This window comes from Petromyzon marinus, chromosome 76, assembly GCF_048934315.1.
Source record: "Petromyzon marinus isolate PM22_M1 ecotype Great Lakes invasive population chromosome 76, UKy_Petmar_22M1.pri1.0, whole genome shotgun sequence".
NCBI classification, from domain to species: Eukaryota; Metazoa; Chordata; class Hyperoartia; order Petromyzontiformes; family Petromyzontidae; genus Petromyzon; species Petromyzon marinus.
The window spans coordinates 4,363,765-4,387,898 of record NC_133742.1 but is presented as its reverse complement, the minus strand read 5'-3'; the positions used below and the strand labels follow the sequence as shown (position 1 = coordinate 4,387,898).

The window sequence follows — 24,134 nt, the reverse complement described above, 5'->3', positions numbered from 1 at the left end:
GCAGGGTGGGTGGGTGGCGGGATGGGTGGGTGGCAGGGTGGGTGGGTGGCAGGGTGGGTGGCAGGGTGGGTGGCACGAGGAACACTCTCCATCACCAACTACAAACTTTACTTCAAGAGCAGCGAGAGGGTGGGTGGCAGGGTGGGTGGGTGGCAGGGTGGGTGGCAGGGTGGGTGGGTGGGTGGCAGGGTGGGTGGGTGGCAGGGTGGGTGGGTGGCAGGGTGGGTGGGTGGCAGGGTGGGTGGCAGGGTGGGTGGGTGGGTAGCAGGGTGGGTGGCACGAGGAACACTCTCCATCACCAACTACAAACTTTACTTCAAGAGCAGCGAAAGGGTGGGTGGCAGGGTGGGTGGGTGGCAGGGTGGGTGGCAGGGTGGGTGGGTGGGTGGCAGGGTGGGTGGGTGGCAGGGTGGGTGGGTGGCAGGGTGGGTGGGTGGCAGGGTGGGTGGGTGGCAGGGTGGGTGGCAGGGTGGGTGGGTGGGTAGCAGGGTGGGTGGCACGAGGAACACTCTCCATCACCAACTACAAACTTTACTTCAAGAGCAGCGAGAGGGTGGGTGGGTGGGGGGGTGGGTGGGTGGCAGGGTGGGTGGGTGGGTGGCAGGGTGGGGGGGGGAGTGGGTGGCAGGGTGGTGGTGAGTGACACTGCTGGTGGTGGTGAGTGACACTGCTGGTGAGTGACACTGCTGGTGGTGAGTGACACTGGTGGTGAGTGACACTGGTGGTGGTGAGTGACACTGGTGGTGGTGAGTGACACTGCTGGTGGTGAGTGACACTGGTGGTGGTGAGTGACACTGGTGGTGGTGAGTGACACTGCTGGTGGTGGTGAGTGACACTGGTGGTGAGTGACACTGCTGGTGGTGAGTGACACTGGTGGTGGTGAGTGACACTGCTGGTGGTGAGTGACACTGGTGGTGGTGGTGAGTGACACTGGTGGTGAGTGACACTGGTGGTGGTGAGTGACACTGGTGGTGGTGAGTGACACTGCTGGTGGTGAGTGACACTGGTGGTGGTGAGTGACACTGGTGGTGGTGAGTGACACTGCTGGTGGTGGTGAGTGACACTGGTGGTGAGTGACACTGCTGGTGGTGAGTGACTCTGGTGGTGGTGAGTGACACTGCTGGTGAGTGACACTGCTGGTGAGTGACTCTGCTGGTGGTGAGTGACACTGCTGGTGAGTGACACTGCTGGTGAGTGACACTGCTGGTGGTGAGTGACACTGGTGGTGAGTGACACTGGTGGTGGTGAGTGACACTGGTGGTGGTGAGTGACACTGCTGCTGGTGAGTGACACTGCTGGTGGTGAGTGACACTGCTGGTGAGTGACACTGGTGGTGGTGAGTGACACTGGTGGTGAGTGACACTGCTGGTGGTGAGTGATGCTGCTGGTGGTGAGTGACGCTGCTGGTGGTGAGTGACACTGGTGGTGGTGAGTGACACTGGTGGTGGTGAGTGACACTGGTGGTGAGTGACACTGCTGGTGGTGAGTGATGCTGCTGGTGGTGAGTGACGCTGCTGGTGGTGAGTGACACTGGTGGTGGTGGTGAGTGACACTGCTGGTGGTGAGTGACACTGGTGGTGAGTGACACTGCTGGTGGTGAGTGACACTGCTGGTGGTGAGTGACACTGGTGGTGGTGGTGAGTGACACTGGTGGTGGTGAGTGACACTGGTGGTGGTGAGTGACACTGCTGGTGGTGAGTGACACTGCTGGTGGTGAGTGACACTGCTGGTGGTGAGTGACACTGCTGGTGGTGAGTGACACTGGTGGTGAGTGACACTGCTGGTGGTGAGTGACACTGCTGGTGGTGAGTGACACTGGTGGTGGTGGTGAGTGACACTGCTGGTGGTGAGTGACGCTGCTGGTGGTGAGTGACGCTGCTGGTGGTGAGTGACACTGGTGGTGGTGAGTGACACTGCTGGTGGTGAGTGACACTGGTGGTGGTGAGTGACACTGGTGGTGGTGAGTGACACTGCTGGTGGTGAGTGACACTGTTGGTGGTGAGTGACACTGCTGGTGGTGAGTGACACTGCTGGTGGTGGTGAGTGACACTGTTGGTGGTGAGTGACACTGCTGGTGGTGAGTGACACTGCTGGTGGTGAGTGACACTGCTGGTGGTGAGTGACACTGCTGGTGGTGAGTGACACTGCTGGTGGTGAGTGACACTGTTGGTGGTGAGTGACACTGCTGTTGGTGAGTGACGCTGCTGGTGGTGAGTGACACTGCTGGTGGTGAGTGACACTGCTGGTGAGTGACACTGCTGGTGGTGAGTGACGCTGCTGGTGGTGAGTGACACTGCTGGTGAGTGACACTGCTGGTGGTGAGTGACACTGCTGGTGGTGAGTGACTCTGCTGGTGGTGAGTGACACTGCTGGTGGTGAGTGACACTGCTGGTGGTGAGTGACACTGGTGGTGAGTGACACTGCTGGTGGTGGTGAGTGACACTGCTGGTGGTGAGTGACACTGCTGGTGGTGAGTGACGCTGGTGGTGGTGGTGAGTGACACTGCTGGTGAGTGACACTGCTGGTGGTGAGTGACACTGCTGGTGGTGAGTGACACTGGTGGTGAGTGACACTGCTGGTGGTGAGTGACGCTGCTGGTGGTGAGTGACACTGCTGGTGGTGAGTGACACTGCTGGTGGTGAGTGACACTGCTGGTGGTGAGTGACACTGGTGGTGAGTGACACTGCTGGTGGTGAGTGACACTGCTGGTGGTGGTGAGTGACACTGGTGGTGAGTGACACTGCTGGTGGTGAGTGACACTGGTGGTGAGTGACACTGCTGGTGGTGAGTGACACTGCTGGTGGTGAGTGACACTGCTGGTGGTGAGTGACACTGCTGGTGGTGAGTGACACTGCTGGTGGTGAGTGACGGTGGTGGTGGTGAGTGACACTGCTGGTGGTGAGTGACACTGGTGGTGAGTGACACTGCTGGTGGTGAGTGACACTGCTGGTGGTGGTGAGTGACACTGCTGGTGGTGAGTGACACTGCTGGTGAGTGACACTGCTGGTGGTGAGTGACACTGGTGGTGGTGAGTGACACTGCTGGTGGTGAGTGACACTGCTGGTGGTGAGTGACACTGCTGGTGGTGAGTGACACTGCTGGTGGTGGTGGTGAGTGACACTGGTGGTGAGTGACACTGCTGGTGGTGAGTGACACTGGTGGTGGTGAGTGACACTGCTGGTGGTGAGTGACACTGCTGGTGGTGAGTGACACTGGTGGTGAGTGACACTGCTGGTGGTGAGTGACACTGCTGGTGGTGAGTGACACTGGTGGTGGTGAGTGACACTGCTGGTGAGTGACACTGCTGGTGGTGAGTGACACTGCTGGTGAGTGACGCTGCTGGTGGTGAGTGACACTGCTGGTGGTGAGTGACACTGCTGGTGGTGAGTGACACTGCTGGTGGTGAGTGACACTGCTGGTGGTGAGTGACACTGCTGGTGAGTGACACTGGTGGTGAGTGACACTGCTGGTGGTGATTGACACTGCTGGTGGTGAGTGACACTGCTGGTGGTGAGTGACACTGCTGGTGGTGAGTGACACTGCTGCTGGTGAGTGACACTGCTGGTGGTGAGTGACACTGCTGGTGGTGAGTGACACTGGTGGTGGTGAGTGACACTGGTGGTGGTGAGTGACACTGCTGGTGGTGAGTGACACTGCTGGTGGTGAGTGACACTGCTGGTGAGTGACACTGCTGGTGGTGGTGAGTGACACTGCTGGTGGTGAGTGACACTGGTGGTGAGTGACACTGGTGAGTGACACTGCTGCTGGTGAGTGACACTGCTGGTGGTGAGTGACACTGCTGGTGGTGAGTGACACTGGTGGTGAGTGACACTGCTGGTGAGTGACACTGCTGGTGGTGAGTGACACTGCTGGTGAGTGACGCTGCTGCTGGTGAGTGACACTGCTGGTGGTGAGTGACACTGGTGGTGAGTGACACTGCTGGTGGTGAGTGACACTGCTGGTGGTGAGTGACACTGCTGGTGGTGAGTGACACTGCTGGTGGTGGTGAGTGACACTGCTGGTGGTGAGTGACACTGGTGGTGAGTGACACTGCTGGTGGTGAGTGACACTGCTGGTGGTGAGTGACACTGCTGGTGGTGGTGAGTGACACTGCTGGTGGTGAGTGACACTGCTGGTGGTGAGTGACACTGGTGGTGAGTGACACTGCTGGTGGTGAGTGACACTGGTGGTGAGTGACACTGCTGGTGGTGAGTGACACTGCTGGTGGTGAGTGACACTGCTGGTGGTGAGTGACACTGCTGGTGAGTGACTCTGGTGGTGGTGGTGAGTGCAGGAGCCGCCCCTGGTGCTGGATGTGCCCCTGGGTGTGGTGAGCCGAGTGGACAAAGTGACCAACACCACCAGCCGTGCGGAGACAGCTTACCGCCTGGAACTCACCTGCAAGGTGAGCGAGTGGTGGGTGGTGAGCGAGTGGTGGGTGGTGAGCGAGTGGTGGGTGGTGAGCGAGTGGTGGGTGAGTGGGTGGGTTAGCGAGTGAGTTGGTGGTGAGTCAGTGAGTGAGTGAGTCAGTGGGTGAGCGAGTGGGTGGGGAGCGAGTGGGTGGTGAGTGAGTGGTGGGTGAGTGGGTGGTGAGCGAGTGGTGGGTGGTGAGTCAGTGAGTGAGTGAATCGGTAGGGGAGCGAGTGGGTGGTGAGCGAGTGAGTGGGTGGTGAGTGAGTGGGTGGTGAGCGAGTGGGTGGTGAGCGAGTGGTGGGTGGTGAGCGAGTGGGTGGTGAGCGAGTGGTGGGTGGTGAGCGAGTGGGTGGTGAGCGAGTGGTGGGTGAGCGAGTGGTGGGTGGTGAGCGAGTGGGTGGTGAGCGAGTGGTGGGTGGTGAGCGAGTGGGTGGTGAGCGAGTGGTGGGTGGTGAGTCAGTGAGCGAGTGGGTGGTGAGCGAGTGGGTGGTGAGCGAGTGGTGGGTGAGTGGTGGGTGAGCGAGTGGGTGAGCGAGTGAGTGGGTGATGAGTCAGTGGGGGAGCGAGTGGGTGGTGAGCGAGTGGTGGGTGAGCGAGTGGTGGGTGAGCGAGTGGTGGGGGAGCGAGTGGTGGGTGAGCGAGTGGTGGGTGAGCGAGTGGGTGGTGAGCGAGTGGTGGGGGAGCGAGTGGTGGGTGAGCGAGTGGTGGGTGGTGAGTGGTGGGTGAGCGAGTGGTGGGTGAGCGAGTGGTGGGTGGTGAGTGGTGGGTGAGCGAGTGGTGGGTGAGCGAGTGGTGGGTGAGCGAGTGGGTGGTGAGCGAGTGGTGGGTGGTGAGTCAGTGAGTGAGTGAGTCGGTGGGGGAGCGAGTGGTGGGTGAGCGAGTGGTGGGTGAGCGAGTGGGTGGTGAGCGAGTGGGTGGTGAGCGAGTGGGTGGTGAGCGAGTGAGTGGGTGGTGAGCGAGTGGTAGGTGGTGAGCGAGTGGTGGGTGGTGAGTCAGTGAGTGAGTGAATCGGTAGGGGAGCGAGTGGGTGGTGAGCGAGTGAGTGGGTGGTGAGCGAGTGAGTGGGTGGTGAGTCAGTGGGGGAGCGAGTGGTGGGGGAGCGAGTGGTGGGTGGTGAGTGGTGGGTGAGCGAGTGGTGGGTGAGCGAGTGGAGTGGTGAGCGAGTGGGTGGTGAGTGAGTGGGTGGTGAGCGACTGAGTGGGTGGTGAGTCAGTGGGGGAGCGAGTGGTGGGTGAGCGAGTGGTGGGGGAGCGAGTGGTGGGTGAGCGAGTGGTGGGGGAGCGAGTGGGTGGTGAGCGAGTGGGTGGTGAGCGAGTGGTGGGTGAGCGAGTGGTGGGGGAGCGAGTGGTGGTTGAGGGAGTGGGTGGTGAGCGAGTGGTGGGTGAGCGAGTGGGTGGTGAGCGAGTGGGTGGTGAGCGAGTGGGTGGTGAGCGAGTGGTGGGTGAGCGAGTGCGTGGTGAGCGAGTGGGTGGTGAGCGAGTGGGTGGTGAGCGAGTGGTGGGGTGGATGAGCGAGTGGTGGGTGAGCGAGTGGTGGGGTGGATGAGCGAGTGGTGGGTGAGCGAGTGGTGGGTGGTGAGTCAGTGAGTGAGTCGGTGGTGAGGGAGTGGGTGGTGAGCGAGTGGTGGGTGGTGAGTCAGTGAGTGAGTCGGTGGTGAGCGAGTGGGTGGTGAGCGAGTGGGTGGTGAGCGAGTGGGTGGTGAGCGAGTGGGTGGTGAGCGAGTGGTGGGTGAGCGAGTGGTGGGTGGTGAGTCAGTGAGTGAGTCGGTGGTGAGCGAGTGAGTGGGTGGTGAGTCAGTGAGTGAGTGAGTGGGTGGTGAGCGAGTGGGTGAGCGAGTGAGTGAGTGGTGAGTCAGTGAGTGAGTGAGTCGGTGGGGGAGCGAGTGGGTGAGCGAGTGGGTGAGTGAGCGAGTGGGTGGTGAGTCAGTGAGTGAGTGAGTCGGTGGGGGAGCGAGTGGTGGTAAGCGAGGGGTGGGCGAGCGAGTGGGTGGTGAGCGAGTGGGTGAGCGAGTGAGTGGGTGGTGAGTGAGTGGTGAGTCAGTGAGTGAGTCGGTGGGGGAGCGAGTGGGTGGTGAGTGGGTGGTGAGCGTGTGGGTGAGCGTGTGGGTGAGCGAGTGGGTGAGCGAGTGAGCGAGTGGGTGAGCGAGTGAGTGGGTGGTGAGTGAGTGGTGAGTCAGTGAGTGAGTGAGTCGGTGGGGGAGCGAGTGGGTGGTGAGCGTGTGGGTGAGCGTGTGGGTGAGCGTGTGGGTGAGTGGGTGATTTAGCAGGCGGCGGTACTCTGCGATGGGGTTGTAAACTCTCCACCCATTAATAATAATATGGTTTTCCCCTTTTTCTTGCAACAAAACTGAAACCTTCTTGCTAGGATTCATGTTGCCTGCATTAACCACAATACCTGCAGTCAAAATGCAAACTAAAAACACACACACTATGATAATAATAATATATATGTGGCATTGCCCTTGACGCTGATTGGTCCACGCCAAGGGGACGGCTTTCTTTTTGAGCCTCGACCCAATTGGTGCTCCACCAGATGACCCCAAAAGGCGTTAACACAGCTCAAAGACAATGCCGCTAGCAAAGTAATGAGGGGCTCGGAGTGAGCATCTACATCATCATCATTAGGACCTCCTTTGCCTCCTTTGCCAGTACCATAGGAAAGCCATTACCTGGTGTGGACCAGTCGGCTTCAAGGACAATGCATCATCATCATCATTATCACTGTATGTTTTTTTTCGTTTGCATTTTGACTGCAGGTATTGTGGTTAATGCAGAAAGATGGATCCTTGTTGAAAAAAAGGTTTGAGTTTTCTTGCCAGGACAAAGGGGAAAAGCCCTGTTATTATTATTATTTCAATTTGGTACTGGCAAAGGAGGTGATGAGACACACAGAGAGACACGGGGTGAGACACGGGGTGAGAGACACGGGGTGAGACACAGGGTGAGACACGGGGTGAGACACGGGGTGAGACGGAGTGAGACACGGAGTGAGACACAGAGACACACGGAGTGAGACACGGGGTGAGACACACGGAGAGACACGGGGTGAGACACGGGGTGAGACACGGGGTGAGAGACAGGGTGAGACACAGGGTGAGACACGGGGTGAGACGGAGTGAGACACAGAGACACACGGAGTGAGACACGGGGTGAGACACACGGAGAGACACGGGGTGAGACACACGGAGAGACACGGGGTGAGACACGGGGTGAGACACGGAGTGAGACACGGAGTGAGACACGGGGTGAGACACGGGGTGAGACACACAGAGAGACACAGGGTGAGACACGGGGTGAGACGGAGTGAGACACGGAGTGAGACACAGAGACACACGGAGTGAGACACGGGGTGAGACACACGGAGAGACACGGAGTGAGACACGGGGTGAGACACAGGGCGAGACACAGGGTGAGACACGGAGTGAGACACAGGGTGAGACACAGGGTGAGACACGGGGTGAGACACGGGGTGAGACACGGGGTGAGACACGGGGTGAGACACTGGGTGAGACACGGGGTGAGACACGGGGTGAGATGGAGTGAGACACGGGGTGAGACGGAGTGAGACACGGGGTGAGACGGAGTGAGACACGGAGTGAGACACACGGAGAGACATGGAGTGAGACACGGGGTGAGCCACGGGGTGAGACACGGAGTGAGACACGGGGTGAGAGACACGGGGTGAGACACAGGGTGAGACACGTATAGACACAGGGTGAGAGATACGGAGTGAGACACGGGGTGAGACGGAGTGAGACACGGGGTGAGACGGAGTGAGACACGGAGTGAGAGATGGGGTGAGACACGGGGTGAGACACGGGGTGAGACACGGGGTGAGACACGGAGTGAGACACAGGGTGAGACACGGAGTGAGACACGGAGTGAGACACGGGGTGAGACACACCGAGAGACACAGGGTGAGACACAGGGTGAGACACGGGGTGAGACACGGAGTGAGACACAGGGTGAGACACGGGGTGAGACACGGAGTGAGACACGGAGTGAGACACGGGGTGAGACACGGGGTGAGACACGGGGTGAGACACACGGAGAGACACGGGGTGAGACACGGAGTGAGACACGGAGTGAGACACGGGGTGAGACACGGGGTGAGACACACAGAGAGACACAGGGTGAGACACGGGGTGAGACGGAGTGAGACACGGAGTGAGACACAGAGACACACGGAGTGAGACACGGGGTGAGACACACGGAGAGACACGGAGTGAGACACGGGGTGAGACACAGGGCGAGACACAGGGTGAGACACGGAGTGAGACACAGGGTGAGACACAGGGTGAGACACGGGGTGAGACACGGGGTGAGACACGGGGTGAGACACTGGGTGAGACACGGGGTGAGACACGGGGTGAGATGGAGTGAGACACGGGGTGAGACGGAGTGAGACACGGAGTGAGACACACGGAGAGACATGGAGTGAGACACGGGGTGAGCCACGGGGTGAGACACGGAGTGAGACACGGGGTGAGAGACACGGGGTGAGACACAGGGTGAGACACGTATAGACACAGGGTGAGAGATACGGAGTGAGACACGGGGTGAGACGGAGTGAGACACGGGGTGAGACGGAGTGAGACACGGAGTGAGAGACGGGGTGAGACACGGGGTGAGACACGGGGTGAGACACGGGGTGAGACACGGAGTGAGACACAGGGTGAGACACGGAGTGAGACACGGAGTGAGACACGGGGTGAGACACACCGAGAGACACAGGGTGAGACACAGGGTGAGACACGGGGTGAGACACGGAGTGAGACACAGGGTGAGACACGGGGTGAGACACGGAGTGAGACACGGAGTGAGACACGGGGTGAGACACGGGGTGAGACACGGGGTGAGACACGGGGTGAGACGCACAGAGAGACACGGGGTGAGACACGGGGTGAGACGGAGTGAGACACGGAGTGAGACACAGAGACACACGAAGTGAGACACGGGGTGAGACACACGGAGAGACACACGGAGAGACACAGGGAGAGACACGGGGTGAGACACGGAGTGAGACACGGGGTGAGACGGAGTGAGACACGGAGTGAGACACACAGAGAGACACGGGGTGAGACACGGAGTGAGACACGGGGTGAGACGGAGTGAGACACGGAGTGAGACACAAAGAGAGACACGGAGTGAGACACACAGAGAGACACGGGGTGAGACACGGGGTGAGACACACGGAGAGACACACGGAGAGACACAGGGAGAGATACGGGGTGAGACACGGAGTGAGACACGGGGTGAGACGGAGTGAGACACGGAGTGAGACACACAGAGAGACACGGGGTGAGACACGGAGTGAGACACGGGGTGAGACGGAGTGAGACACGGAGTGAGACACACAGAGAGACACGGAGTGAGACACACAGAGAGACACGGGGTGAGACACGGGGTGAGACACACGGAGAGACACACGGAGAGACACGGGGTGAGACACGGGGTGAGACACAGAGTGAGACACGGGGTGAGACACAGGGTGAGACACAGGGTGAGACACGGGGTGAGACACGGGGTGAGACACGGGGTGAGACACGGGGTGAGACGGAGTGAGACACGGGGTGAGACACGGGGTGAGACACGGGGTGAGACACGGGGTGAGACACGGGGTGAGACGGAGTGAGACACGGGGTGAGACACGGGGTGAGACACGGGGTGAGACACACAGAGAGACACGGAGTGAGGCACACAGAGAGACACGGGGTGAGACACGGGGTGAGACACACGGAGAGACACACGGAGAGACACAGGGAGAGATACGGGGTGAGACACGGAGTGAGACACGGGGTGAGACGGAGTGAGACACGGAGTGAGACACACAGAGAGACACGGGGTGAGACACGGAGTGAGACACGGGGTGAGACGGAGTGAGACACGGAGTGAGACACACAGAGAGACACGGAGTGAGACACACAGAGAGACACGGGGTGAGACACGGGGTGAGACACACGGAGAGACACACGGAGAGACACGGGGTGAGACACGGGGTGAGACACACAGAGTGCGACACGGGGTGAGACACAGGGTGAGACACAGGGTGAGACACGGGGTGAGACACGGGGTGAGACACGGGGTGAGACACGGGGTGAGACGGAGTGAGACACGGGGTGAGACACGGGGTGAGACACGGGGTGAGATGGAGTGAGACACGGGGTGAGACACGGGGTGAGACACACGGAGACACACGGAGAGACACGGTGTGAGACACGGTGTGAGACACGGTGTGAGACACGGGGTGAGACACGGGGTGAGACACGGGGTGAGACACACGGAGACACACGGAGACACACGGAGAGACACGGTGTGAGACACGGTGTGAGACACGGTGTGAGACACGGGGTGAGACACGGGGTGAACACGGGGTGAGACACGGAGTGAGACACGGGGTGAGAGACACGGGGTGAAAAAGGAGTGAGACACGGGGTGATAGACACGGGGTGATAGACACGGGGTGATAGACACGGGGTGATAGACACGGGGTGAGACATGGAGTGAGACACACGGTGAGACACGGGGAGACAGACACGGTGAGACGCGGGGTGAGACACGGGGAGACACACAGGTGAGTGGGTGGTGAGTCAGTGAGTGAGTGGGTGGTTAGTGGGTGGTGAGTGGGTGTTGAGTCACTGAGTGGTGAGTGAGTGGGTGAGTGAGTGGTGAGTGAGTGGTGAGTGAGTGAGTGCTGTCTGTCTCTCTGTCTGTCTGTCTGTCTCTCTGTCTGCCTCTCTGTCTGTCTCTCTGTCTATCTCTCTGCCTCTCTGTCTCTCTGTCTATCTCTCTGTCTGTCTCTCTGTCTGTCTGTCTCTCTGTCTGTCTCTCTGTCTGTCTGTCTGTCTCTCTGTCTATCTCTGTCTGTCTCTCTGTCTGTCTGTCTCTCTGTCTGTCTCTCTGTCTGTCTGTCTCTCTGTCTATCTCTGTCTGTCTCTCTGTCTGTCTCTCTATCTGTCTGTCTCTCTCTCTGTCTGTCTCTCTGTCTGTTTCTCTGTCTGTCTCTCTCTCTGTCTCTTTCTCTGTCTCTCTCTGTCTCTCTCTTTGTCTCTTTGTCTCTCTGTCTCTCTGTCTGTCTCTCTCTTTCTCTCTCTCTATCTCTCTGTCTCTCTGTCTGTCTCCCTGTCTGTCTCTCTGTCTGTCTCCCTGTCTGTCTGTCTCTCTGTCTCTCTGTCTGTCTCTCTCTCTGTCTCTCTGTCTGTCTGTCTGTCTCTCTGTCTCTCTGTGTGTGTCTGCAGGATATCCGCACACTGCGGTTTGCCCACAAAGTTGACGCTCAGGCCGAGTGCTCCCTGCACACAGCGCTCACACGCTACGCGTTCCCTCTGTCCAACAGCCTGGTAACACCATGTCTATCACCCTGTGTCTATCACCCTGTGTCTATCACCCTGTGTGTGTCACCCTGTGTGTGTCACCCTGTGTCTATCACACGCTACGCATTCCCTCTGTCCAACAGCCTGGTAACACCATCACCCTGTGTCTCACACGCTACGCGTTCCCTCTGTCCAACAGCCTGGTAACACCATGTGTGTGTCTATCACCCTGTGTGTCTATCACCCTGTGTGTCTATCACCCTGTGTCTATCACCCTGTGTGTCACCCTGTGTGTCACACACGCTACGCGTTCCCTCTGTCCAACAGCCTGGTAACACCATCACCCTGTGTCTATCACACGCTACGCGTTCCCTCTGTCCAACAGCCTGGTAACACCCTGTGTGTCTATCACCCTGTGTGTGTCACCCTGTGTCTATCACCCTGTGTCTCTCACACGCTACGCGTTCCCTCTGTCCAACAGCCTGGTAACACTATGTGTGTGTCTATCACCCTGTGTGTCTATCACCCTGTGTGTCTATCACCCTGTGTGTCTATCACCCTGTATGTCTATCACCCTGTGTCTCACACACGCTACGCGTTCCCTCTGTCCAACGGCCTGGTAACACCCTGTGTGTCTATCACCCTGTGTGTCTATCACCCTGTGTGTGTCTATCACCCTGTGTGTGTCTATCACCCTGTGTGTGTCTATCACCCTGTGTGTGTCACCCTGTGTCTCACACGCTACGCATTCCCTCTGTCCAACAGCCTGGTAACATCATCACACCTTGTCTGTCACCCTGTGTCTCACCCTGTGTGTGTCACCCTGTGTGTGTCACCCTGTGTGTGTCACCCAGTGTCTATCACCCTGTCTCTCACACGCTACGCGTTCCCTCTGTCCAACAGCCTGGTAACATCATCACCCTGTGTGTGTCACCCTGTGTCTATCACCCTGTGTGTCTATCACCCTGTGTCTCACACACGCTACGCATTCCCTCTGTCCAACAGCCTGGTAACATCATCACCCTGTGTCTCTCACACGCTACGCATTCCCTCTGTCCAACGGCCTGGTAACACCCTGTGTGTCTATCACCCTGTGTGTCTATCACCCTGTGTCTATCACCCTGTGTGTCACCCTGTGTGTGTCACCCTGTGTGTCACCCTGTGTGTGTCACCCTGTGTGTCTATCACCCTGTCTATCACCCTTTGTCTCTCACCCTGTGTCTCTCACCCTGTGTGTCTCACACGCTACGCATTCCCTCTGTCCAACAGCCTGGTAACACCATCACCCTGTGTCTATCACCCTGTGTCTGTCACCCTGTGTCTATCACACGCTACGCGTTCCCTCTGTCCAACAGCCTGGTAACATCATCACCCTGTGTCTATCACCCTGTGTCTATCACCCTGTGTCTATCACCCTGTGTCTCACCCTGTGTGTGTCACCCTGTGTCTATTACCCTGTGTCTATCACCCTGTGTCTCACCCTGTGTGTGTCACCCTGTGTCTATCACCCTGTGTCTATCACCCTGTGTCTCTCACCCTGTGTGTCTATCACACGCTACGCGTTCCCTCTGTCCAACAGCCTGGTAACACCCTGTGTCTATTACCCTGTGTGTCTATCACACGCTACGCATTCCCTCTGTCCAACAGCCTGGTAACACCCTGTGTCTATTACCCTGTGTGTCTCACACACGCTACGCGTTCCCTCTGTCCAACGGCCTGGTAACATCATGTGTCTCTCACCCTGTGTGTCTATCACCCTGTGTGTGTCACCCTGTGTCTCTCACCCTGTGTCGCTCACACGCTACGCGTTCCCTCTGTCCAACAGCCTGGTAACACCATCACACCCTGTGTGTCTATCTCACACGCTACGCGTTCCCTCTGTCCAACAGCCTGGTAACATCATCACACCTTGTCTATCACCCTGTCTATCACCCTGTGTCTATCACCCTGTGTCTCTCACCCTGTGTGTCTATCACCCTGTCTGTCACCCTGTGTCTCTCACCCTGTGTCTATCACCCTGTGTGTCTATCACCCTGTCTCTCACACGCTACGCATTCCCTCTGTCCAACAGCCTGGTAACACCATGTGTGTCTATCACCCTGTGTCTCACACGCTACGCGTTCCCTCTGTCCAACAGCCTGGTAACATCATCACACCTTGTCTGTGTCACCCTGTGTCTCTCACACGCTACGCGTTCCCTCTGTCCAACAGCCTGGTAACATCATGTCTATCACCCTGTGTCTATCACCCTGTGTCTATCACCCTGTGTCTATCACCCTGTGTGTGTCACCCTGTGTGTGTCACCCTGTGTCTCACACACGCTACGCATTCCCTCTGTCCAACGGCCTGGTAACACCCTGTGTGTCTATCACCCTGTGTGTCTATCACCCTGTGTCTCTCACCCTGTGTCTATCACCCTGTGTCTCTCACCCTGTGTCTCTCACACGCTACGCATTCCCTCTGTCCAACAGCCTGGTAACATCATCACCCTGTGTCTATCACCCTGTGTCTATCACCCTGTGTCTCTCACCCTGTGTCTATCACCCTGTGTGTCACCCTGTGTGTGTCACCCTGTGTGTGTCACCCTGTGTCTCACACGCTACGCGTTCCCTCTGTCCAACAGCCTGGTAACATCATCACACCTCGTGTATCACCCTGTGTCTATCACCCTGTGTCTCTCTCACACGCTACGCATTCCCTCTGTCCAACAGCCTGGTAACATCATGTCTATCACCCTGTGTCTATCACCCTGTGTCTATCACCCTGTCTCTCTCACACGCTACGCGTTCCCTCTGTCCAACGGCCTGGTAACATCATCACCCTGTGTCTATTACCCTGTGTGTCACCCTGTGTCTCACCCTGTGTGTGTCACCCTGTGTCTCACACGCTACGCATTCCCTCTGTCCAACAGCCTGGTAACACCATCACCCTGTGTGTCACCCTGTGTCTATCACCCTGTGTGTCACCCTGTGTATCACCCTGTGTCTATCACCCTGTGTCTATCACCCTGTCTATCACCCTGTGTCTATCACCCTGTGTCTATCACCCTGTCTATCACCCTGTGTCTCTCACCCTGTGTCTCTCACCCTGTGTCTCTCACACGCTACGCATTCCCTCTGTCCAACGGCCTGGTAACATCATCACACCTCGTGTGTGTCACCCTGTGTCTCTCACCCTGTGTCTCACCCTGTGTGTGTCACCCTGTCTATCACCCTGTGTCTATCACCCTGTGTCTCTCACCCTGTGTCTCACACGCTACGCGTTCCCTCTGTCCAACGGCCTGGTAACACCATCACCCTGTGTCTATCACTCTGTGTCTATCACCCTGTGTGTCACCTTGTGTGTGTCACCCTGTCTATCACCCTGTGTCTATCACCCTGTGTCTCTCACCCTGTGTCTCACACGCTACGCATTCCCTCTGTCCAACGGCCTGGTAACACCACTACACCCTGTGTGTCTATCTCACACGCTACGCATTCCCTCTGTCCAACAGCCTGGTAACACCCTGTGTGTCACCCTGTGTGTCACCCTGTGTGTCACCCTGTGTCTCTCACCCTGTGTGTGTCACCCTGTGTGTGTCACCCTGTGTCTCACACGCTACGCATTCCCTCTGTCCAACAGCCTGGTAACACCCTGTGTGTCACCCTGTGTGTCACCCTGTGTGTCACCCTGTGTCTCTCACCCTGTGTGTGTCACCCTGTGTGTCACCCTGTGTCTCACACGCTACGCATTCCCTCTGTCCAACAGCCTGGTAACACCATCACCCTGTGTGTCTATCACCCTGTGTCTATCACCCTGTGTCGCTCACACGCTACGCATTCCCTCTGTCCAACGGCCTGGTAACACCCTGTGTGTCTATCACCCTGTGTCTCACCCTGTGTGTGTCACCCTGTGTCTATCACCCTGTGTCTATCACCCTGTGTCTCTCACCCTGTGTGTCTATCACACGCTACGCGTTCCCTCTGTCCAACAGCCTGGTAACACCCTGTGTCTATTACCCTGTGTGTCTATCACACGCTACGCATTCCCTCTGTCCAACAGCCTGGTAACACCCTGTGTCTATTACCCTGTGTGTCTCACACACGCTACGCGTTCCCTCTGTCCAACGGCCTGGTAACATCATGTGTCTCTCACCCTGTGTGTCTATCACCCTGTGTGTGTCACCCTGTGTCTCTCACCCTGTGTCGCTCACACGCTACGCGTTCCCTCTGTCCAACAGCCTGGTAACACCATCACACCCTGTGTGTCTATCTCACACGCTACGCGTTCCCTCTGTCCAACAGCCTGGTAACATCATCACACCTTGTCTATCACCCTGTCTATCACCCTGTGTCTATCACCCTGTGTCTCTCACCCTGTGTGTCTATCACCCTGTCTGTCACCCTGTGTCTCTCACCCTGTGTCTATCACCCTGTGTCTATCACCCTGTCTCTCACACGCTACGCATTCCCTCTGTCCAACAGCCTGGTAACACCATGTGTGTCTATCACCCTGTGTCTCACACGCTACGCGTTCCCTCTGTCCAACAGCCTGGTAACATCATCACACCTTGTCTGTGTCACCCTGTGTCTCTCACACGCTACGCGTTCCCTCTGTCCAACAGCCTGGTAACATCATGTCTATCACCCTGTGTCTATCACCCTGTGTCTATCACCCTGTGTCTATCACCCTGTGTGTGTCACCCTGTGTGTGTCACCCTGTGTCTCACACACGCTACGCATTCCCTCTGTCCAACGGCCTGGTAACACCCTGTGTGTCTATCACCCTGTGTGTCTATCACCCTGTGTCTCTCACCCTGTGTCTATCACCCTGTGTCTCTCACCCTGTGTCTCTCACACGCTACGCATTCCCTCTGTCCAACAGCCTGGTAACATCATCACCCTGTGTCTATCACCCTGTGTCTATCACCCTGTGTCTCTCACCCTGTGTCTATCACCCTGTGTGTCACCCTGTGTGTGTCACCCTGTGTGTGTCACCCTGTGTCTCACACGCTACGCGTTCCCTCTGTCCAACAGCCTGGTAACATCATCACACCTCGTGTATCACCCTGTGTCTATCACCCTGTGTCTCTCTCACACGCTACGCATTCCCTCTGTCCAACAGCCTGGTAACATCATGTCTATCACCCTGTGTCTATCACCCTGTGTCTATCACCCTGTCTCTCTCACACGCTACGCGTTCCCTCTGTCCAACGGCCTGGTAACATCATCACCCTGTGTCTCTCACCCTGTGTCTCACCCTGTGTGTGTCACCCTGTCTATCACCCTGTGTCTATCACCCTGTGTCTCTCACCCTGTGTCTCACACGCTACGCGTTCCCTCTGTCCAACGGCCTGGTAACACCATCACCCTGTGTCTATCACTCTGTGTCTATAACCCTGTGTGTCACCTTGTGTGTGTCACCCTGTCTATCACCCTGTGTCTATCACCCTGTGTCTCTCACCCTGTGTCTCACACGCTACGCATTCCCTCTGTCCAACGGCCTGGTAACACCACTACACCCTGTGTGTCTATCTCACACGCTACGCATTCCCTCTGTCCAACAGCCTGGTAACACCCTGTGTGTCACCCTGTGTGTCACCCTGTGTGTCACCCTGTGTCTCTCACCCTGTGTGTGTCACCCTGTGTGTGTCACCCTGTGTCTCACACGCTACGCATTCCCTCTGTCCAACAGCCTGGTAACACCCTGTGTGTCACCCTGTGTGTCACCCTGTGTGTCACCCTGTGTCTCACACGCTACGCATTCCCTCTGTCCAACAGCCTGGTAACACCATCACCCTGTGTGTCTATCACCCTGTGTCTATCACCCTGTGTCGCTCACACGCTACGCATTCCCTCTGTCCAACGGCCTGGTAACACCCTGTGTGTCTATCACCCTGTGTCTCTCACCCTGTGTCTATCACCCTGTGTCTATCACCCTGTGTCTCTCACCCTGTGTCTATCACCCTGTGTCTCTCACACGCTACGCATTCCCTCTGTCCAACGGCCTGGTAACATCATCACCCTGTGTCTATCACCCTGTGTGTCACCCTGTGTCTCACCCTGTGTCTCTCACCCTGTGTCTCTCTCACACGCTACGCATTCCCTCTGTCCAACGGCCTGGTAACACCCTATGTCTATCACCCTGTGTGTCCCCCTGTGTGTCACCCTGTGTCTATCACCCTGTGTCTCACCCTGTGTGTGTCACCCCTGTCTATCACCCTGTGTCGCTCACACGCTACGCATTCCCTCTGTCCAACAGCCTGGTAACACCATGTGTGTCTATCACCCTGTGTCTATCACCCTGTGTCTATCACCCTGTGTCTATCACCCTGTGTGTCTATCACCCTGTCTCTCTCACACGCTACGCATTCCCTCTGTCCAACAGCCTTGTAGCATCACTACACCTCGTGTGTCTCCCTGTCTATCACCCTGTGTCTCTCACACGCTACGCATTCCCTCTGTCCAACGGCCTGGTAACACCACTACACCCTGTGTCTATCACCCTGTGTCTATCACCCTGTCTATCACCCTGTGTCGCTCACACGCTACGCATTCCCACTGTCCAACGGCCTGGTAACACCATGTCTATCACCCTGTGTCTATCACCCTGTGTCTATTACCCTGTGTGTGTCACCCTGTGTCTCTCACCCTGTGTGTCTATCACCCTGTGTCTATCACCCTGTGTCTCTCACACGCTACGCATTCCCTCTGTCCAACGGCCTGGTAACACCATGTCTATCACCCTGTGTGTCTCTCACCCTGTGTCTATCACCCTTTGTGTCACCCTGTGTCTATCACCCTGTGTGTGTCACCCTGTCTATCACCCTGTGTGTCACCCTGTGTCTATCACCCTGTGTCTATCACCCTGTGTCTCTCACCCTGTGTCTATCACCCTGTGTCTCTCACTCTGTGTCTCACCCTGTGTCTCACCCCGTGTGTCTCACCCTGTGTCTCACCCTGTGTCTCACCCTGTGTCTCACCCTGTGTCTCTCACCCTGTGTCTCTCACCCCGTGTCTATCACCCTGTGTGTCACCCTGTGTGTCACCCTGTGTCTCTCACCCTGTGTCTCTCACCCTGTGTCTCTCACCCTGTGTCTCACCCTGTGTCTATCACCCTGTGTCTATCACCCTGTGTCTCTCACCCTGTGTCTCTCACCCTGTGTCTCTCACCCTGTGTCTCTCACCCTGTGTCTATCACCCTGTGTCTATCACCCTGTGTCTCTCACCCTGTGTGTCACCCTGTGTCTCACCCTGTCTATCACCCTGTGTCTCTCACCCTGTGTCTATCACCCTGTGTCTCTCACCCTGTGTCTCACCCTGTGTCTCACCCCGTGTGTCTCACCCTGTGTCTCACCCTGTGTCTCACCCTGTGTCTCTCACCCCGTGTCTATCACCCTGTCTATCACCCTGTGTGTCACCCTGTGTGTCACCCTGTGTCTCTCACCCTGTGTCTCTCACCCTGTGTCTCACCCTGTGTCTCTCACCCTGTGTCTCTCACCCTGTGTCTCTCACCCTGTATCTCACCCTGTGTCTATCACCCTGTGTCTATCACCCTGTGTCTCTCACCCTGTCTATCACCCTGTGTCTATCACCCTGTGTCTCTCACCATGTGTGTCTCCCCGTGTCTCACTCTGTGTCTCACCCCGCGTCTCACCCCGTGTCTCACCCCGTGTCTCACCCCGTGTGTCTCACCCCGTGTGTCTCACCCTGTGTCTCACCGTGTCTCACCCTGTGTCTCACCCTGTGTCTCTCACCCTGTGTCTCTCCCCGTGTCTCACCCCGCGTCTCACCCCGCGTCTCACCGTGTGTGTCTCCTCGTGTCTCACCCCGCATCTCCCTGTGTCTCACTCCGTGTCTCACCCCGTGTCTCACCCCGTGTCTCACCCCGTGTCTCTCCGTGTGTCTCTCCGTGTGTCTCTGTGTCTCACCCCGTGTCTCTCCGTGTGTCTCTCACCACAGCCTCTGTTTGCCTTTGAGCACAAGGAGGTTTACCCCGAGAATGGATGGCGAGTTTACGACCCCATCGCAGAGTACCGCCGCCTGGTAACTCACCCACTCACCCACTCGCTCACCCACTCGCTCACCCACTCGCTCACCCACTCCCTCACCCACTCGCTCACCCACTCACCCACTCGCTCACCCACTCACCCAGCCACTCACCCAGCCACTCACCCACCCACTCACCCACCCACTCACCCACTCACCCAGCCACTCACACACTCACCCACTCGCTCACCAATCCACTCGCTCACCCACTCACCCACTCACCCACCCACTCGCTCACCCACTCACCCACTCGCTCACCCACTCACCCAGCCACTCACCCACCCACTCACCCACCCACTCACCCACCTACTCACCCACCTACTCACCCACTCGCTCACCCACTCACCCACTCGCTCACCCACTCACCCACTCACCCAGCCACTCACCCACCCACTCACCCACCCACTCACCCACCTACTCACCCACCTACTCACCCACCTACTCACCCACCCACTCACCCACTCACTCACCCACTCACCCACTCGCTCACCCACTCACCCAGCCACTCACCCACCTACTCACCCACCTACTCACCCACTCACCCACCCACTCACCCACCTACTCACCCACCTACTCACCCACCTACTCAGCCACCCACTCAGCCACCCACTCAGCCACCCACTCGCTCACCCACTCACCCACCTACTCACCCACCTACTCACCCACCTACTCACCCACCTACTCACCCACCTACTCATCCACCCACTCACACACCCACTCAAACACTCACCCACTCGCTCACCCACTCACCCACTCACCCAGCCACTCACCCACCTACTCACCCACTCACCCACCCACTCACCCACCTACTCAGCCACCCACTCACCCAACTACTCACACACCCACTCACACACCCACTCACACACTCACCCACTCGCTCACCAACCCACTCGCTCACCCACTCACCCACTCATCCACTCATCCACCAACTCACCCACCCACTCACTCATCTACTCACACACCCACTCACACACCCACTCACCCACCCACTCACCAACCCACTCACCCACCCACTCGCTCACCCACTCACACACTCACTCACTCACCCACTCACCCACTCACCCACCCACTCACCAACCCACCCACCCACTCACCCACCCACGCACTCACTCACTCACCCACTCACTCACCCACCCACTCGCTCACCCACTCACCCACCCACTCGCTCACCCACTCACCCACCCACTCACTCACCCACCCACTCACACACCCACTCACCCACCCACTCACACACCCACCCGCTCACTTACCCGCTCACTCACCCACCCACTCGCTCACCCACTCACCCACTCACACACCCACTCACACACTCACCCACTCACCCACCCACCCACTCACGCACCTACTCACCCACCCGCTCACGCACTCACCCACTCGCTCACCCTCTCTCAACCACTCACCCACTCACTCACCCACCCGCTCACCCACTCACCCACCCACTCACCCACCCACTCACACACCCACTCACCCACTCACCCAGCCACTCACACACTCACCCACTCGCTCACCAATCCACTCGCTCACCCACTCACCCACTCACCCACCCACTCGCTCACCCACTCACCCACTCGCTCACCCACTCACCCACTCACCCAGCCACTCACCCACCCACTCACCCACCCACTCACCCACCTACTCACCCACCTACTCACCCACTCGCTCACCCACTCACCCACTCGCTCACCCACCCACCCACTCACCCACCCACTCACCCACCTACTCACCCACCTACTCACCCACCTACTCACCCACCCACTCACCCACTCACTCACCCACTCACCCACTCGCTCACCCACTCACCCAGCCACTCACCCACCTACTCACCCACCTACTCACCCACTCACCCACCTACTCACCCACCTACTCACCCACCTACTCAGCCACCCACTCAGCCACCCACTCAGCCACCCACTCGCTCACCCACTCACCCACCTACTCACCCACCTACTCACCCACCTACTCACCCACCTACTCACCCACCTACTCATCCACCCACTCACACACCCACTCAAACACTCACCCACTCGCTCACCCACTCACCCACTCACCCAGCCACTCACCCACCTACTCACCCACTCACCCACCCACTCACCCACCTACTCAGCCACCCACTCACCCAACTACTCACACACCCACTCACACACCCACTCACACACTCACCCACTCGCTCACCAACCCACTCGCTCACCCACTCACCCACTCATCCACTCATCCACCAACTCACCCACCCACTCACTCATCTACTCACACACCCACTCACACACCCACTCACCCACCCACTCACCAACCCACTCACCCACCCACTCGCTCACCCACTCACACACTCACTCGCTCACCCACTCACCCACTCACCCACCCACTCACCAACCCACCCACCCACTCACCCACCCACGCACTCACTCACTCACCCACTCACTCACCCACCCACTCGCTCACCCACTCACCCACCCACTCGCTCACCCACTCACCCACCCACTCACTCACCCACCCACTCACACACCCACTCACCCACCCACTCACACACCCACCCGCTCACTTACCCGCTCACTCACCCACCCACTCGCTCACCCACTCACCCACTCACACACCCACTCACACACTCACCCACTCACCCACCCACCCACTCACGCACCTACTCACCCACCCGCTCACGCACTCACCCACTCGCTCACCCTCTCTCAACCACTCACCCACTCACTCACCCACCCGCTCACCCACTCACCCACCCACTCACCCACTCACACACCCACTCACACACCCACTCACCCACCCACTCACCCACTCACACACCCACTCACACACTCACCCACCCACTCACTCACCCACTCACCCACTCACTCACTCACCCACTCACCCACCCACTCACCCACTCACACACCCACTCACACACTCACCCACCCACTCACCCACCCACTCACCCACCCACTCACACACTCACCCACCCACTCACCCCCCCACTCACTCACTCACCCACCCGCTCACCCACTCACTCACCCACTCACCCACGCACTCACTCACACACCCACTCACCCACCCGCTCGCCCACCTACTCACTCACCCACTCGCTCACCCTCTCTCAACCACTCACCCACCCATTCACTCACCCACTCACTCACCCACCCACCAACCCACTCACCAACCCACTCACCAACCCACTCACTCATCCACCCATGCACTCACTTACCCACTCAACTTTCCACTCACCTACCAACTCACCTACCTACTCACCTACTCACCCACTCACCAACCCACTCACCCTCTCACTCACCCACCCATCCACCCACTCACTCACCCACCCACTCACTCACCCACTCACTCACCAACCCACCCACCCACTCACCAACCCACTCACCCACCCACTCACCCACCCATCCACCTGCTCACCCACTACCCAATGAGAGCCGACGTCACTGCGCGCGCCGCGTGGTCGACCGCCCAATGAGAGCCGGCGTCACTGCACGCGCGCCGCGTGGTCCACCGCCCAATGAGAGCCGGCGTCACTGCACGCGCGCCGCGTAGGGACTGCCCAATGAGAGCTGGCGCATCTCGCGCGTCAACGAGTCGTACGAGTTCTGCGACTCGTACCCGCCGCTCCTCGTCGTCCCCTCAGCCGCCCGCGATGACGACCTGAGGCGGGTGGCCGCCTTCCGGGCACGCGGACGCATCCCGGTACGCCCCCTACCCACCCACCACCACCACCACCCCCGTACACCACCACCACCACCACCACCCCCTCCGCTCGTTCTCCCTGTCAGCGTTCAACGCTCGCTGTCTGTCTCTTGTTGCGTCCCTCAGGCCCAGATCCCTAGGCCTTCGGCTTGGGTCCCCAGGCCCCGGATGGCTTAGGCCTGAGAGCTTAGGCCTGGGTCCCTTAGGCCTGGGACCCAAGGCCCGGTTGGCTTAGACCTGAGTCTCTATGCCCGGTTGGCTTAGGCCTGGGTCCTTGGCCCGGTTGGCTTAGGCCTGGGTCCCAAGGCCTGGTTGGCTTAGACCTGAGTCTCTATGCCCAGTTTCCTTAGACCTGAGCCCTTTGGCCTGGTTGGCTTAGGCCTGGTTCCCTAGGCCCCGGATGGCTTAGGCCTGGGTCCCTTAGGCCTGGGTCCCTTAGGCCTGGGTCCCAAGGCCCGGTTGGCTTAGACCTGAGTCTCTATGCCCGGTTGGCTTAGGCCTGGGTCCCAAGGCCCGGTTGGCTTAGGCCTGGGTCCCAAGGCCCGGTTGGCTTAGGCCTGGGTCCTTGGCCCGGTTGCCTTAGGCCTGGGTTCTTTAGGCCTGGGTCCCAAGGCCTGGTTGGCTTAGGCCTGAGAGCTTAGGCCTGGTTCCCTTAGACCTGAGACCTTAGGCCTGGTTGGCTTAGACCTGAGTCTCTATGCCCGGTTGGCTTA

The 24,134-nt window shown here is 58.5% G+C and overlaps 1 protein-coding gene across 3 annotated transcripts in view; it reads left to right on the top strand.

Annotated features, from left to right (window-relative positions):
- Positions 1-24,134, top strand: part of LOC142907285 (phosphatidylinositol-3,5-bisphosphate 3-phosphatase MTMR2-like) — a 43,015-nt gene that overhangs the window by 11,409 nt on the left and 7,472 nt on the right. For 2 of the 3 annotated variants that reach the window (XM_076056599.1, XM_076056598.1), the window contains exons 6-9: positions 4,295-4,405; positions 11,651-11,752; positions 19,666-19,749; positions 23,272-23,421. In XM_076056599.1, coding sequence (XP_075912714.1) covers positions 4,295-4,405; positions 11,651-11,752; positions 19,666-19,749; positions 23,272-23,421 — 447 coding nt within the window. Of the gene's footprint in view, positions 1-4,294; positions 4,406-11,650; positions 11,753-15,738; positions 15,949-19,665; positions 19,750-23,271; positions 23,422-24,134 lie in introns of those variants that run through there. The other variant, XM_076056600.1, reaches the window with a different exon arrangement.